The 16583-nt window shown below is 27.9% G+C and overlaps 1 protein-coding gene across 1 annotated transcript in view; it reads right to left on the bottom strand.

The window, feature by feature from the left end:
• Positions 1-15883, bottom strand: part of Mical (Molecule interacting with CasL) — a 56031-nt gene extending 40148 nt beyond the window's left edge. The window contains exons 1-15 of the mRNA XM_014434307.2: positions 15735-15883; positions 15489-15656; positions 11611-11712; positions 11164-11371; positions 10965-11084; positions 10557-10658; positions 10215-10471; positions 9101-9358; positions 8042-8244; positions 7123-7277; positions 5726-5958; positions 4742-4864; positions 4481-4624; positions 3157-3531; positions 936-1307 (exon numbers count right to left, since the gene is read on the bottom strand). Coding sequence (XP_014289793.1) covers positions 936-1307; positions 3157-3531; positions 4481-4624; positions 4742-4864; positions 5726-5958; positions 7123-7277; positions 8042-8244; positions 9101-9358; positions 10215-10471; positions 10557-10658; positions 10965-11084; positions 11164-11371; positions 11611-11712; positions 15489-15647 — 2811 coding nt within the window. The 5' untranslated portion in view covers positions 15648-15656; positions 15735-15883. The remainder of the gene's footprint in view (positions 1-935; positions 1308-3156; positions 3532-4480; positions 4625-4741; positions 4865-5725; positions 5959-7122; positions 7278-8041; positions 8245-9100; positions 9359-10214; positions 10472-10556; positions 10659-10964; positions 11085-11163; positions 11372-11610; positions 11713-15488; positions 15657-15734) is intronic.
• Positions 15884-16583: the final 700 nt, after the last annotated feature.

Below are 16583 nucleotides of genomic sequence, written 5' to 3'. Positions count from 1 at the left end.
TAACTATTTAAGTCAAGTTTAAGAATACTTCAATTAAATATTTGAAAATATGATTTTTTGGTCTTGTTTGGGAATTAATCTAGCTACATCCTGAAAGTGTGAGTCTTAGCATTTCTACTTAATAAATTTCATTTATCGTTAAAACTATTTTTTATTTAGACACTCCCTTCACCCATCATTATATTTTTATATATAACCCTTAACAAAATTGGTCTATATACATATTGAAGAGGTCATAAGACATTCTGACATATGAACACATATATGAGCTGATTAGTTTCAAAACTATCTCAATCATTTTTACAAGAGGCTCCAAAAACATACGATTCTACCCTATTTAACATAAGTAATCCCTTGAGTTAGAACTCATTTTAAAACTAGATTGAGATACTTATGGTCAATATGGCTTTGATAGGATAGATAAAAGTGAGTTGAGCCAATTTTGAAACTAATCTCCTCATTTACACACGAGACATAAATGATTTCATGAAGATAGATATCTGAAGCACTTGTGAATAATGGGTTAAGGGCAATTTTGTGAATTTCGAGTTGTGTTTGAAATCTCATTTTTGTTTCTTTATGTATAATGAAGCACAAGTGATACGACTATAACAATAAAAGGTCAAGTTGTTTTAGCAGCCAAACCATTAGCACATTAGACACAAAGAAATAGACAAAATTGGGTTGAAAATGCATAAATCAAATTCCACAAAATTCCACCTGACTCACTATTCACAAGTGCCACAGATATACACTTAACATCAATTTCAGAACCAATTAAACTCATAAAATAAAAATTAATTCATGCAAAACTCAGAGAAGTTAAATTTATAAAACAAAGACCTATATTAAACAAAAGGAAAACAGACAGTTTTATTTTCACATTTGTTTAAGTTCCACAACATACATTAGATATTCTAATAGTTAAAGCTTACAGTAATATGAAGCTTATTCTCAAAATGTTTTACTCTGTCTTTGAAATCTGGAGCATTCTTTCGATACACAAACAGAGAATAGTCTTCCGTAGGCTCTTCAAGCTTTGTATTGGTCATGAGCATTGTCAGACACTTCTCAATTTTTCTACTCAATATGTGACTCATGTACTGTTTTTGCATACATATAGATTTATTTGTCTCAATTTCAGTCAACTTTTCTTTTTGTACATTTTTTATTTTTAAAAGCTCTTTCAAATGCTCATATTGTTCCTCATGCTCCTTTCTTTTTTCTTTGGCATATTGTGCTCTTCTTCCAGCTCGCGCATTTTCTATTTTATCCAACCACTCTTTGCTTTCTGCTACTACTTGTTCCTGACAAAAACTTTCAATAGCTCAATAACAAATAATCAACAAATTTTAAAAGTAAAATACATGTTTAATAGTTAAGTATATACATGGTTGTTATATACAATATATTGAGGTACAAAAGAAAGTAGAAGAAGAAATTAAACCCAACACACTTAGTGAGCCAGGATGATCATGTGAATCAGACATGAGAACGATTGTCTTTGAGAAAAATAAATTGTAATGAAGTAACAAATTAAAACAATAACTACCTGAATTAGACAGCCTAAGTGATAAAATTTATATTATTAAAGTGAACTTTAGTGCCCAGAGCTAAATCAGTAAGGATGGTATAAACACCAACAGCTGAATTTATCTTTTAATATAAAATGGTTATAAAATAGTCTAAATCCATAAGAATAATTAATGATAAACAAACAATAGTAAATATTTAAAAGCATTATCTTTGAAAAATAAATAAATATAATCTAATCTTGTAAAAATTAATAAACCAATGACAAAGAACTTTTTTAGTAGGTTTCATAAACTATAAATAAGAAACCTATAACCACAACAAACCATATGATTAACGATAGAAGGGACCATTCCACTTTGCACAAATTAAAGTTTTAGACACTGAAAACAACAACAAACAAGCTAGGCTATTTCCCCAGTTAATAATTAGAGATCCTGCCTGGTTAAAATCAGCTATTAAACTGAAATATGTCGTAATGTAATAGATCTGTAACTGACCCCCTTCTTGTTCATTTCTAACATATGGAGGGGAGGGAAGAGGGGTTATCTACAGGGTGTCATCCTATTCTAGCCATGATGGAGGCCATTCGTGAAACCCCACCAAAAATATAAGTCCACTTCTCCCTTCCCTTGAGCCAGACTTAAAACCAGCACTGCTGCAGTAACAAGTCAGCTAAAGTTGGCTCTTTTTCTGGCTCGGCTACAAACGACCTGCCTACTTATACCCATTAAACTAACTTTAAGTATCAAGGCAAAAATATAAAAATTTGTGTAACTTTCTTAACAGCAGCAAGAATTTTTAACCATTTTCACACTGATGTCAGTAGTCAGTGTTTCTCGAACAACATTTACACAAGGAGGCGATATGATCAGCAATAATACTCTGTGATACCAAGTTTTTACATCATATTCAATTTGTTTACATAACAAGATATTGAAGATACAGACATTATAGAATCAATCATAATAAATCAAGCAAGGATTAAACGAATCCACAGTATAGATCCAGCTTCTCATACAATTTGTTTCTTATGGTATTGAAGATTTCAACAATTTTTTATTTTCTTCAGGCATCTTTAAAGAAATATAATGACAGAGGAGAGTGTAGAACCACATATAATTTAGATTATTTGTAAACTAGTTAAGAAGTACAAGAATATTTATAACATTTTTTAAGAGTAAGGGGTTTGAAAAATTTAAATAATCTTAAGTTATAAATCCTGTGAAGAAAAAATTTAATTAAAAAAAGAATATACAGAAAAATGCAGAAATTATCAAAACAACACAGCACAGTTAAAGTGTTTTAATTTTATCCATATTACATATTCAAGTTACAAAAAGTTAAGTGGAAAAAAGGCTTATAAAATTGGTATAAAAATTTTAGACACCAATATGAAATATTAAAAAATTCAAACTAAATGTAAAATTAATGTGTTACCTAAATCTCGGAAAGCCACACTTCAATTATTAATTCATGCAAACCTTGCATAGATTATTAAAAATAAAACCAGCAAGGAATGAGAAGGAAGATTAGGTGTAGAAGAAACATATTTAGCAATAACTCACACATCTTTTTAGGTTCCACGACATAAATAAATGCATTCTCAAAACTAACGCTTACAGGATAAAGAAGCTTATTCTCAAGATGTTTTACTCTGTCCTTAAAATCTGGAGCAGTCATTCGATATACAAACAAAGAATAGTCTTCGAAAGGCTCATCGGACTTTGCATTGGTTGAAAGCATTGTCATACTTTTCTCAAGTTGCTTATTGAGGATATGCCTCATGTACTGCCTTCTTATAATACGTTCAGTTCTGTTCTTTTCTATTTCATTTAGCCTTTCCCTTCGTTCGAGCCTAACTCTCGACAACTCTGCCAGTCGTTCAGATCGCTCTGTGTATTCCCTAGCCTCTTCTATGGCATATTGTGTCCTCCGCTCAGCTCTGGCATTTTCCATTTTATCCAACCATTCTTTTCTTTCAGTAGCCAATAGTTCCTGATAAACACTTTGTTTAGCTAAGGTAAAAGATTTTCAAAGGTTTGTCAAAACTCCAACAGTTATTACTAATTATAAGGAATGAGGAACTAAATATAAATAAATAAAATAATTTTAAATTACTGGAATTTAATAAACTATCTAATTCAAATAGATTTCTATTTTTTAACAAGCTTTAGAAAACATGGCAAGGACCAAAAATATTTTAAATTTGTTAAAGTTTTAGGTTGTACTTATTAAAAAAAAAAAATCAATAATAATCATAAATTAATGAAAATAACACTTAAATAAATAATCTAATGCTACAAAAATCCAGGAAATGAATTAATTAAGAAAAATGTTCATTAAAAAATAAAAAATAGAGTTTAATAGATAGTGTGAATCATTCCAGCGTACTATCTGACCAGTAGTCTTCAGTATCATACAAATACCTCACAATAGAAATACAAACAATAGGAAAAAACAAAATGATTTTATAAACTATTATAAAATCATTTTTTATTTATTCCTTATACTTTATTTTTAAGCTATGATTTAGTTTTTGTTTGTTAGTTATTCTTTTCATGGTAATTTAACTAAAAAACATACACTATCAAAGGAGATTTTACTTCCCAGTATCTCATCAAATAGCAAAACAAAAATAAAGGTCAGCTAAAAAAAATGTATTTGCATTGAAGTAAATTTGGTTAGCATGCACTAAGTAACTTATAAGTTTTATGTGCCATGTTCTGTCAGTAATATTTTTATTTGAATCTCATTTCTTACATTTTTCAAATACTTTTTATGTTTCATAGTAAAAAAATTATCAATAGTTTAAACTCAAATCATGAAGGAGAGGAACATTGGTACCACCTGTGACTTTATAATGACTAGTTTCTTAAGTACCAAGACACTGATACTGTTAATGAGAAAAGAAAACATTGTACTGTTCAAATAAAGATGTACTTACAGCTCCTAAATGACTTCTCCTTTTTTTAGGCGTTTTGGCTGTTAGTTTACCTAAAAGTGAAATTTTATGAGCAGTACTCAAATGTGGACGAATGCGAGGTTCCCTTGAGTGTGTAATATGGTGTTTTTCGTCTTCAGTTTCTTCCTGGAACAGAGAATCAGTTTGAATGTTATTGAGTGCATATTGTGTGTGTGTGTGTATATATATATATGCACATATATAAAACATTATTTCATTAGTGAATAAAAACAGCATTATTACAAGTTTAGGATGTTTAATATGTGGAATTTCTCCTCTAAATGCTTCGTAAACTTGGGAAAGGTATGACAGCATAGTAAGCCTATCAGGTATAACACATTCTGCCATCTCTTCACCAGTCATTACCTAAAAACAGTAGCCTGTCAATACCATACAATTAAGATATTAAAATAAGTCTTTACTATAAATACAAAATAATAGTTTATTTCAATAAAACAATATGATCAAAAAAACTTAAAAGCTCTGGCTGAAATAAATATAACTAAATAGGGAAACTTTAATCACATAATGCACACAACAAGAGGACATAATAGCTGAGCATGTTGGGTCTTGACCCTTGGGTCTCATAGAGCTTGGTTCACAAGATAGTAGATTCAATTCCCACCTGGGTCAGTAAATATTTATTTTGTAGTGATTCTGAGAAGAAAATAAGAAAAATAATAAATAAATTTGCACATTTTAGTTTAAGATTTTCTCATATCACCAATGAAACTGAGATATGCAAAGTTGCCATAGCTCGATTAGAGAAACAAAGGTAAAACATCAATCTCTCATGAAATTACTGATATTAACTAATTTTCCAAAAACACAAATAAATAAATTTTGAGAAATACAATAATTTCATAAAGATTACAACAAATAAGTTTCTTAAAAAAATAAAATCTGTTTAAATGATGGTTTACATATATAAAAAATCTTGAAAATAAGATACATTTCTAGCTATTTGCCAAGATATGACATTGTACAATTATTAACACATTGACTACATCTTAACAAACTTTAAAAAAGTAATTATAATTATTAATTCAGTCAAACAAAATAAATTAAACAATCAATAAATTCCTATAGTTAATGCTCAAATGAGATTTCCACAGCAACAATAAATATTTACATATGTATATAATAGTATGAAAAATTCTAATACATCAATAAAAAATATGAAAATAACATAAATGGTTAAATGAGAGAGTGAAAGTGTATACTGACCGGAGGTATAGCACCTTCTTTTTCAAGAATATCAAAAGCTAACTGATTGTTTTTGGCAACTTCTTCTGGTTTGAGAGAAGAAAAGTCTATTAAATGTGGTCGATATCTGTGAATTATGGCACATAGAGCTAGTCCAGATTTAAAAGATGAAGTTACATCTTCAACTTTAGGCACTGAATCGTAGTGATGAACCTGGCGCTTCAACCAATGTAATAATGTTTCGGGATGGCATTCTGATAATGAACAAGAAATATAATTAAAATCAAATAAATCACATAATTATTAATATATTATAACAGTACACAAACACTGTTTTATCAGATGTTATGTTAAATGGTTTAATGAATCATTTGGTGCATACAAAAGAAAAAATTCATACATCAAATATATTTTTAATTTATCATAAAGAAATAAATGGTTAACATGCTCATAAATAAGTAATATAAGATTAATTAAATCTTAATAATTAGCTGAAGAGAGGGAAATAACAAAGAGCTGTGAGAGACTGTCTAGTTATATGTCTGGACCAATCTACCTTCAAATTAATGAGTTTATTAGTTTTTCAATGTAATAACATGTTAACCAATGATTATTATCATTTTTTTCTTTTATCAATCAAACTTAATTAATAATATATTTTTATTAAGTAGTTTTCTTATTCGAAGGCAACGTTTTATGATTTTTTTTTTCATGTTTTTTTGTCCTTGTATATATTATAAATAACCGAGAAGAAAAAAAAACAGAAAACAATATATTTTTGTTTATAAGACACCAAAATCTCGCTTCTAGTTTATTATTATTTATTTTCTTAGCATATTTCGAAATATAATTTTTTGGTTATCTGAAAATAAGTGCATAAAATATCAAGATGTGAACCACTAGTTTTTAAATAGTTTTAGGCCATTTTTATGGTAAGGTAATTATCATTTATATGTTTCTTAAATCAGCTACACACATCTCCACTGTGTGTAGGACACACATAAGATTAGCTTTGTTAAGTTATCTCAATAGTTTCATCAGCATTACTACTTTTTGTAATGCAAGGATAAATATACAAAACAATAATAATTCTTCCTCAATTATGAGTAGTTATACCAACTTATTAAAAATAGAAAAGAAAAAGAAACTTTATGTCATAAGAGAAATCATGCCAAGTCCTGACAATGCCAGAAAAGGAAAAGTCTAATAAAACATATTCATAAATTCATTTTTATAACAACATAACATCTCTGGAGATTGGAAAACCCCCTCTCTTCCTTAAATCAGATTTAAGGTAAATTAAGTTTACACCACATGCATAAACGGCATTGGCGACCAAAGAAGTTTTGCACTGTTAAACAAGAATGAACAAACTAACAAATAACACTACATATAAATATATGTATATCATATTATACCACGTTTCCGTTTCTTCTTGGGATGTTCATCTCTTACTGGAGGATGAACATTAATGGGTTGCTTCAAAAATTTATCAACTGCTTCGGGGTCATCAGTTGTGAAGAGATTTCGAACTTGAATAGGTATGACACTTCTTATATTTAGATTAGGATATCTAAAAATTAAAATTTTGATAAACATTCAGTAAAAACGAACACTAAAATAACAAGAAATCTTTTAGGAAAACGCTACTTCACAGATCAAGAATTTTTCTTCAAAATTTATATTAGTATAAAAGCATTATACTAATATTCATTTCAAACTAGCAATAAAAAAAAAAAAACATCGGGCATAGCAATATCAATCAAATGTTGATTTTTACACCATAAAATAAAAAACAACATAATATAATATAATGGAAAATACGTAATCATCTTAATAGAAAAATAATATATTGTCAAAAAAAGTATGAAATGATTTAATTGTCAAATAATAACTTTTTAGGAGAAAAAACAGTTTGCAAAATAAAATTTTCATCCTATCAGGTTTTTATTTACTTTATCAATAGTATATACTAGCAAGTAATATATATTTTAAAACATGACGTATAGTAAACACGATAAATCTTGTTACTTTAAAAGCAATACCACTTCAACAATTTTAATAAATATTTTCAATTTCATACATAATTAATCTTCATAATCTGAAGAGAAAAAGTTAAAGACCTGAAGATTACCCACCCTTTTTGTATATGATTGGGATATATGAGAGCGATAAGCCCAATAAACAACAATAAAATATATATGAGGATATAACAAGCTCTTATATAATATAACAATTTATCTTAATAGTAAGAAAACACCTGATAAAAAAGAATTTAGTTTTTATTTTCTTAGAAAGCTTATTTATCTGTAAAAATTATTAATAAAGAATACAAACCTAGTATGAGGGTCTAGAGTATATGACTGCAGGTCTCTGTGCAAATTTTCAGGTGTGGTCTGTCCTAACAACCTGTAGATACTTTCCCGCTCAGCCAGAACTTCCAAAGGATGGGCTCCAAGACTCCAAGATCTTAGCGCCCAACAGGCATCCATAGAACTCAAAAAACCTCGAGCACATCCTGAACCAGTAGGCCAGAAAGGCTAAAAGATATACAAACATTGCCAATGATTCTTAAACTTTTCATTTTCTTAAAAACTATTAATAAAATAATAGGAAGGTCACTCAAATTGGAACATTATTACATTATTAATTAGGAGAGTTTTACTCTTGGTCCAAGAACCCATGCTAAAATATCGACATTATCTGATGAAAACTTTAATATTACTTTTTTGAATCTTTATTGCATTGGAAATGAAAAAATGACAGTCTGCCAGTCAGATCTATATATATATTATACTACTTGAAAAAATGGTGGCTGTTAACGTTAAAATAAAATTAATTTTTCATTCAGAGCACTATATCTTTAAAGATACATATAACACTAGAAAACCTAATAGAAGATTATATATGTATATATAGTTGACTGTAAAGATTTAAATATAAGAAGATGGTCAGGGTTGCAGTCAAAAAAAGAAGAACAAATAGTTTTTAAAACTATTTTAATGTCCGACGTTTCACCCCACTTTGCAGGGCTTCATCAGGGCTAAAAAGATACAAAAAAAAACTGAGAATATTATAACAATAAGAAACAATATACCGAATAGATATTTATATATTACAACAATAAGATACCGAATAGAGTCAAAACCGTATTTTTTAATCCAATGGTGTATTCATTTTAATTTTTGTTAGTTGTGCTTTTTATGAACTTTCAGAGAATGTTAGTAAGTAAGGAACCATAGTATCTTTTCCTCAACAAAAAAAAACCTAATATGAAACTAATAGTAATTAATTACATAATATTGAACCTCAAGAAACAAATATATGCATATAATAATTAATAAAAAAATTGTTTATTTTTATTCAAAACTTATAGAATACTAGTTGCATAGCTACCTCTAGAAGACTATCACCAACAAGAGTAATGAACAATCGATGTCCAGCAACTTCGGCCATTCTACTTGCATTTTCTGCAGCATACATAGAAGTAAAATCAAACATGGCCACATCGGGTTGGCCATAATGATTTACAGCAAATTCTAGGCATGGCAGTTGACCATTCGTTGAGAAATCAGCAGCCTCTCTGGCATACTCCATAAGAGCTCCTTTGTCTACGTTTTCTGGACTTAGCAATTTAGCAGTATCCTGACAATCCTACATTTCAAAAATACTATATAACAACCCTGAATAATTAATAAAGGGGTTGGGGCAAAAATTTGACAAATTGTACAAAGATTTAAATGAAAATAGTTATTAGAGCAGTTCCAAAAATGTTTAAAATTCTTATTTAATGTTTCTTTTTTCAGAATATTCTAGGTAAACATGTTGAAATAATGGCGCAAGACAAAAGAATACAATAAATATCTTTAAAGAGAAATAAAGGAGCATTTTGCATGATATTATAATTGCATTCAATCAACACATAAATTTGCAGTGTTTCACTAAAATTTCTTATGGTCCTAATTAAATACCATAGCTTTAATGTTGGAAGGATTTGAAATTCATTTTTTGAAAGTTCTAAAGCCTTAAATCTCCATTTTTTTCCTTTTCCAAGGGGACATGCCCAACATCTTGATCCACTAGTGCCTAATATATATGAACTGAAGAAACAGGAAAATTTGTTTAATACTGTTTCCAAACCATAATTATAAAATCAATGATTTCTCTTCCTTCTAACATTATACTTCAAACTTAACATTCCTAGAAACTTGAAAGGCTTTCAACAATTTCGTGCAATTACATAGTTAAAATAAGAAATCTGTTTAATTGTTCATTACTACTTTTTCATTAATTAATACTTCATGCTCATAAATCATAAAAAGTATAATGAAAACAATAATAAAAAAATAGTGTCATGAGAAAACTAATTAAACTACATTAATGCTTGAAACCTAGTTATTTCTTGTTGCTATTTATGGATACTTCATATTTCTTTCTGTAGATGTAATTGTAGTACATTTTAGAGTTATTAAAATTAACTATTAGATCAATAAAAGTTACATGGACTTACATTTAATATGACACCTTTATCTATTAAACTATGCTTCTTTGCAGTCATCACAAAATAATGTGTGTCATCTTTGTAATACACTATGTTTTCAAGATCTATCCCAGTTTCTGCAGTTAGTTCTTTAAAAAACTTTTGGTTAAAAATAAAAGCAACCCCAGAAATTTCTTCAACCCTAGCTTCTGCTTCTGAGTGCCTGTTAATAAAGTTTGCTGTGATGGCGATAGCTAACTTTCCTCTGAATTCCTTTCTTTTAAAACCTAAAAATTTTAAATTCATTATGAGAGGCAACTGGAAACTTTTAACAACACAAGAAAATTAAAAAAAAAGATAAAAAATTCTCACCATCAAGAGTATTCCTTTTACCATCTGCACCAATTAGTGCATTGAATTCATACTGAGATACTGGATGATCAGCTGGATCAGTTGCTGCACACCACCCAACCACTAAACACAATTGGTGATCATTACTAATTTGACTTGGTAATATTCATTCTATAGTATTTAGTTAAATGAAACTGATGTACAGTAGATTCGATTTTAAATAAAATAATTATAAAATAAAAATTATTTTTTGATCATGATTAATTCTCATTCATTATTTTTTAAAAATATATTTTAATTTTTAATAATATTCATGAATTTTGATTGAGAAGTTCTACAAAAGGCATGACAAGTACTTCTACCACAACTAGTAAAGGAAGTATTAAACTAAGAAAACCTTTCATTCCAAACAAAATGCTAAGAACTTACTTTCATTGGTCTGAGGATCTTGATGAGGTGGTATAAGTGATTCAAATCCAACGCCTTCATGAATTTCTATCCCCAGTAAACAGGATACTTTTAATAAGATACATTGTAATTGTCGTATACCTAAAAAATGGAATAATAATTATAAACACTAAAACAATGTTATTTTTAATATGTATTACGAATTAAAATTGAAGTATACTAATATGGTCGATGGCCCCAGCACAAAATCTACCAAAGAACTTCTTAGCCCCAAGAGCTCGTAGATCATGAATAACAAAAGGCCATAAGTGCAGTACATTGTTCCTTGTTATTCGGTCCCTTTTCTCAACAACCACTACTTTTGCTCCCAGGAGTTGAGCTTCAATTGCAGACCTTAATCCGCAAGGGCCCGCTCCAATAACCAAAACCTGAGAAATATTTAAAATTAAAATGACCATTTATAATTATTTTATTCTACTGTTTTAATCAAGTAAAAGCTTAGTGATGGATGCACCACAATAAATATTCATATTTTATTATTAATTTTATAGAGAAAACCAATAAACTCTTTATTATAAAAAAAACTTAGTTTGATTATCTAAAAAAATAAAAGAATAGATATAGTTGGAAAACAATTTTAATGTAAATACACATAAATTGTTCTTACCCTCAGATTACTACATGCTTTTCCTCTATTATAGCACTTATGATTGAATCTTTTATCAAATTTGTTCCATAGCGCTTGGGCTTTCCATGATCTTAGCTTAGCCTGAAAAATCAATGTTTCCATCTCATTATAAGAATAAAGATAATGATTTTGTAATTGTTAAAACCAATAACAATAAATATAAAGCACAGTATCAAGTAATAGTAAGTATCAAAAAGGATAAATATAAAGTAAAAGAAAATGCTTTGAATGAAACTTTCACTTCTTTTTTTTTAATGCTATATTTGTTAGACATTATATTAAATGCTAGAAACATTATAAAAGAATACTAAGTACACAACTGATAATTTACAATTATTCAATGAAAGGTTTGAACAGTAATTAAAATTACTTCGCTTACTGATGGAATGAAAAAAATCAATCTTTATTCTGGGAAACGTGATATTTAAATGAGGTTAAGGAGGAAGCTTTTGGGATGGATATAGGTAAGGAATTCCAAAATGAGGCAGCTCGGACAGCAAAAGATTTTTCATAGGAAACAGTTCTATAGGTAAGGATATAGAGATCAGTAGGTTGGGATCTTGTGTTTAATAGGAGAATGGATAAATGCAGGGTAAGGAGGGGTCAGATATTAAAAAACTTTAATACTATGTACAACTGGACTTTAGTAATAGAACAGATATTTGAAAAAAATTATGTTGAAAATAAGACTTAAGCTAACATTATGACTTATGAATTATTAATTATAAGTGTTTATAATTTTTAATATTAAAATTAGTCCTTATTTGCATGATAAGAAAGCCTAGACCAACATACATCTTGGCGGGAGCACACCAGTATACAGCAAGTGCAACAGTTATCATACACAAGTATAATAATTTCTTTTAACAATAATTCATAATACCATATTTTTTTTAACAGAGCTAACAAAAAAAAAAAATGAATTTCTTGTGGGTTGACTATGGTCACCTAACCTTAAAAAAGTAGGTATCTGATCTTCTATTAGTATATCTTTATTTTTTTTTTTTTAAATAACCTCAAATGAGGGCAGATAAAAGTACAAAGCTCCCCTCCCCCCCCTCACTTCCCACCAAACAGCAGGAGGCTAACAAATATGCAATCAAATTAAAAAAATAAATAAAAGGAGCCTGATTCGACACTTACCATGGAAAAATAAAAGAATCAGTTTGATCCTATCTACAAGTAGGATTTTCAGTTATTAATAAAAGTAGCCAAAAACTAATTTTAATGTAAATACATCATTAAATATCAGACCCTGGTTTGAGAATTATTCCAAAATGTAATTCAACAATAACTTCTTAAGACAGTTTACCACCAAATGGTTCTCAACAGAATGCCTAGAAAAATAGTACCTGGGATCTATAATAACACATAAGGTAGTAACAAATTCTATTCAGAGCCCCCCATAGAGTTTTCCAGATGAAATATATTTTATTTAATTTTTCTGAATCTAAAATATTTAAATGGATTGACATTACAGAAGAAAAAAATGAAATCGCTTCACCATTACTGAAGTTATAACAAAAAAATTTTTGCTAGTAATTGTTCTGAATTGATTTCAAAAATTTAAGATAAAATCTTAAAGATTTAACAGCAAACTGCTAATGATCATGTGAATTATGATGGTGCATTTATACTTTAAAGTGCTTTTATTAAGATACTAAAGATGTATTTAAAAATATATATAGTTAATCAGTGTGAATTATTAAAAGATGTTTATTTATCTGATTTAAACTTCTCTGATTTAATATATATAAATAATAGACCGTATAATTTTAAATATGAAGAAGAGCATCACTACAGACTTTTCTGTAGTCTGTAAAGCTATAAACTTGAACAGCCCAGCTGAAGCTCCACAAAGTTGGGCGAAACATCGGAAAATAAATAGTTGTTAACTATTTTTGTAATTTTTGACCACACCCCAAACCATCTTCTTCATATTCTCTGATATAACCATAACCCAATTTATCCATAGTTTCATTGACTTTTAATAGTTTTAAATTATCATACTCTGGAGACTCCTAACTATTTCTAATAAAATCCTACAAATATCAGTAATTTTATTTAGAACCAATTACTATTAAGTATTGATGATTTACATAAGATCACTATTAACATATTTTGTTACTGGATTTAGTGAATAACAACAATTTCTTCCTTATTACATTATAATAATTTATTTCATATTATACAGCAACGTTTCGGGAGATTTCCCCCATCTTCAGGCTGCTAAAAAATAAATTCAACAAAACCATAACCATGTGCTTGTAACAACATTACTATATCATTTACACTCAAAAACTATTTATAAATTATTTACCTGATAACAAAAAACTTATATTTAACATATAATTTTCTCCTATTAGTCTTATTTGCTAATATATTATAATATAGTAACATTATGATATAGTAATGTTATTACAAGCACATGGTTATGGTTTTGTTGAATTTATTTTTTAGCAGCCTGAAGATGGGGGAAATCTCCCGAAACGTTGCTGTATAATATGAAATAAATTATTATATTGTAATAAGGAAGAAATTGTTGTCATTCACTAAATCCAGTAATACCTTAAGAATCTTCCAGTCAAAGGATTATTAAACATATTTTGGATCTTAGAGAGAAAATTACTTAAATTCAAGGGAAAAGGACCATTGAAAGAATACAATAAAAAATATAGAAATTAACTCCTAATGGTCTGCTTATGTAATGCAGAGAATAGTTTTTATTTTTTGTGTGGGTGTAATCATATTCAGTATAGTGTGAGAGTAATAATATTAACAAAAATATTTCTAATTAAGTTCATTTAATAATTTCTTGTTTAAATAATATTTGTCAATGATCATATCAAAAATAAATTATATAACTCAATATGCCATTAGAAATTTATAATTTTTAAACAATTACATAATATTATGACGAATTATTTTAGTCCAACTTAACATTTTTTTCTCAATAAAAGGATAGATATTATGAATAAATAGCAACAAAAGAGATAACTGAATTCTATAAAGAAACTATGAACTAGAGTTATGGTATGCTCTAATAAACAATATACCACTAAGAAGCATGAGCCTGATTTATATTTAGGGCACATAGAGTGACTAGCACCAGAATGTAAAATAGGGTCTAGTCTTTCCTATGACAGTAAGCAGCTTCTTAGTAATAATGAATAATCAACAAAATTAAATAAATAAAACAAAAGAGAGAAATCAAAATAACAGAACACTTATATCAAAACAGTTAAGACCAATAAGATAATAAATTAAAAATAACTTCTTAGTTCAATACTATAAACTAAACTTTACAGAATAAATTATATAAAATTCTCAAACAATGTATGAAGAAGGAGGTATTTTATTGACAATGATAATTTTAATTAATACTTTTTTGGAGGAACATCAAAGTAATTAAACTTTAAAACATCCACCACACATAAATCGTTATGAAAACATGAATAAGAATCATATTACTTTTAAAGTGTTTAAATAATTAAACAAAATGTAAATTTTGTTTTTTTTTATTGATGATGGGAACCAGCAATAACAGGATAAGTAATATTTAATTTAATTAATAAGGTTTATTAAGTAAAAAAAGTAACATGAAACAGAACTATTGTTGAATGCTTTAATGTAACAATAAGTTAATGTTTTAATCAATATGCATAAAGTTTCATATTCAATCAAATATTTATTACAACTTTTCAAATATTTGTAATTCCAGCCGAAATTCAAAATTTTATAATCAACATGAAATAACAGTGTGGTATGAAATTTTTCAAATGACTTTTCCAATTGATACACATGTGAAACAGCATGTAATAATGAAAATCATATTTATGAGTTTTGCTAAACAATACCTTGAGTTTAGGGTAGAAATGATTGAAGTTTGTGGGTCTGATTTGTAAAAGATCACAGAGGTATCTGAAATGGCCAAGGATTGATCGAAGGGTGGTAGCTGAGCAAAACTGATCAAATACATCAGCAGCAAGAGCAAGGTTGTTATCCACGCCTTCCATAATTTGGGCCTAAAACATAATAGAAGTCAGAACGAGGAAAACCTATTTGAATGTATAGTAAACTTATAAAAATTGTTTTATATTTACCTGCAAAGTAAAAGCAATATTTTGTTATATAATCAACATCAATACAGAAATAGATGCACATTGGTTCTGTTCTTAAATACAAATTTCCAAAATATATCCATTAAAACACATAATTAACCATTAATAATAGAATGTATACACACATGTGTTCAATAATGAAAACAATGAGATAACGGTGCAAAGATTGACCATTTTAGTTTAAATCAATAAATTAATATTCATTAAGAATATCACTGATAACTAAAACAATATGATAGTTTAAACAAATATTTAGCATTCATAAATCAAGAAGTTGGAAAAGCAAATGGAAATAATTAAAGTGTTAATTGGCTGCATAACTACCCTTGAAATGATAACATCTCGTTTTCATCCAATAGAAATTAAACTGATATTAATGAGTGTAGATGCTCTACTTTAGATAAAATTTCCTTAATTGCAAGACTAACTTTAAGAAAATTTTAAAATAATATGTGTTTAACATTTAGTATAGTCTAAAAAGTATAAATAGACTTTTTGTTTGTAAGATTTACAAATATAAATGATAATTCATAATGATTTAAAATACATATAAATACTATTTTACTAGATTACATTATGTTTTATAACACAAGAATGCATTTATCATTACTTTTTTATGTATTACTCTAAAACAGCAATAAGTTAGTTTTGGTGTTAGCAAAAGAACCACAGACAAACATTTGCAAAAATTTCTTCTTGAAGTGATATTAAGTGACAAGGAGAGATAAAATAGAAATTGTAGCGATAAATTACACACACACACACATACACATATATGTATGTAGCAAGAAAGAATAAAAATATATATATCAATTTCTAACTTAGTTAAAA

Source organism: Halyomorpha halys, unplaced genomic scaffold, assembly GCF_000696795.3.
Source record: "Halyomorpha halys isolate HHAL.00 unplaced genomic scaffold, Hhal_1.1 Scaffold1345.1, whole genome shotgun sequence".
Classification (NCBI taxonomy): Eukaryota; Metazoa; Arthropoda; class Insecta; order Hemiptera; family Pentatomidae; genus Halyomorpha; species Halyomorpha halys.
Note: the sequence above shows the minus strand (reverse complement) of the source record. Positions and strands in the feature narration are given on the sequence as shown.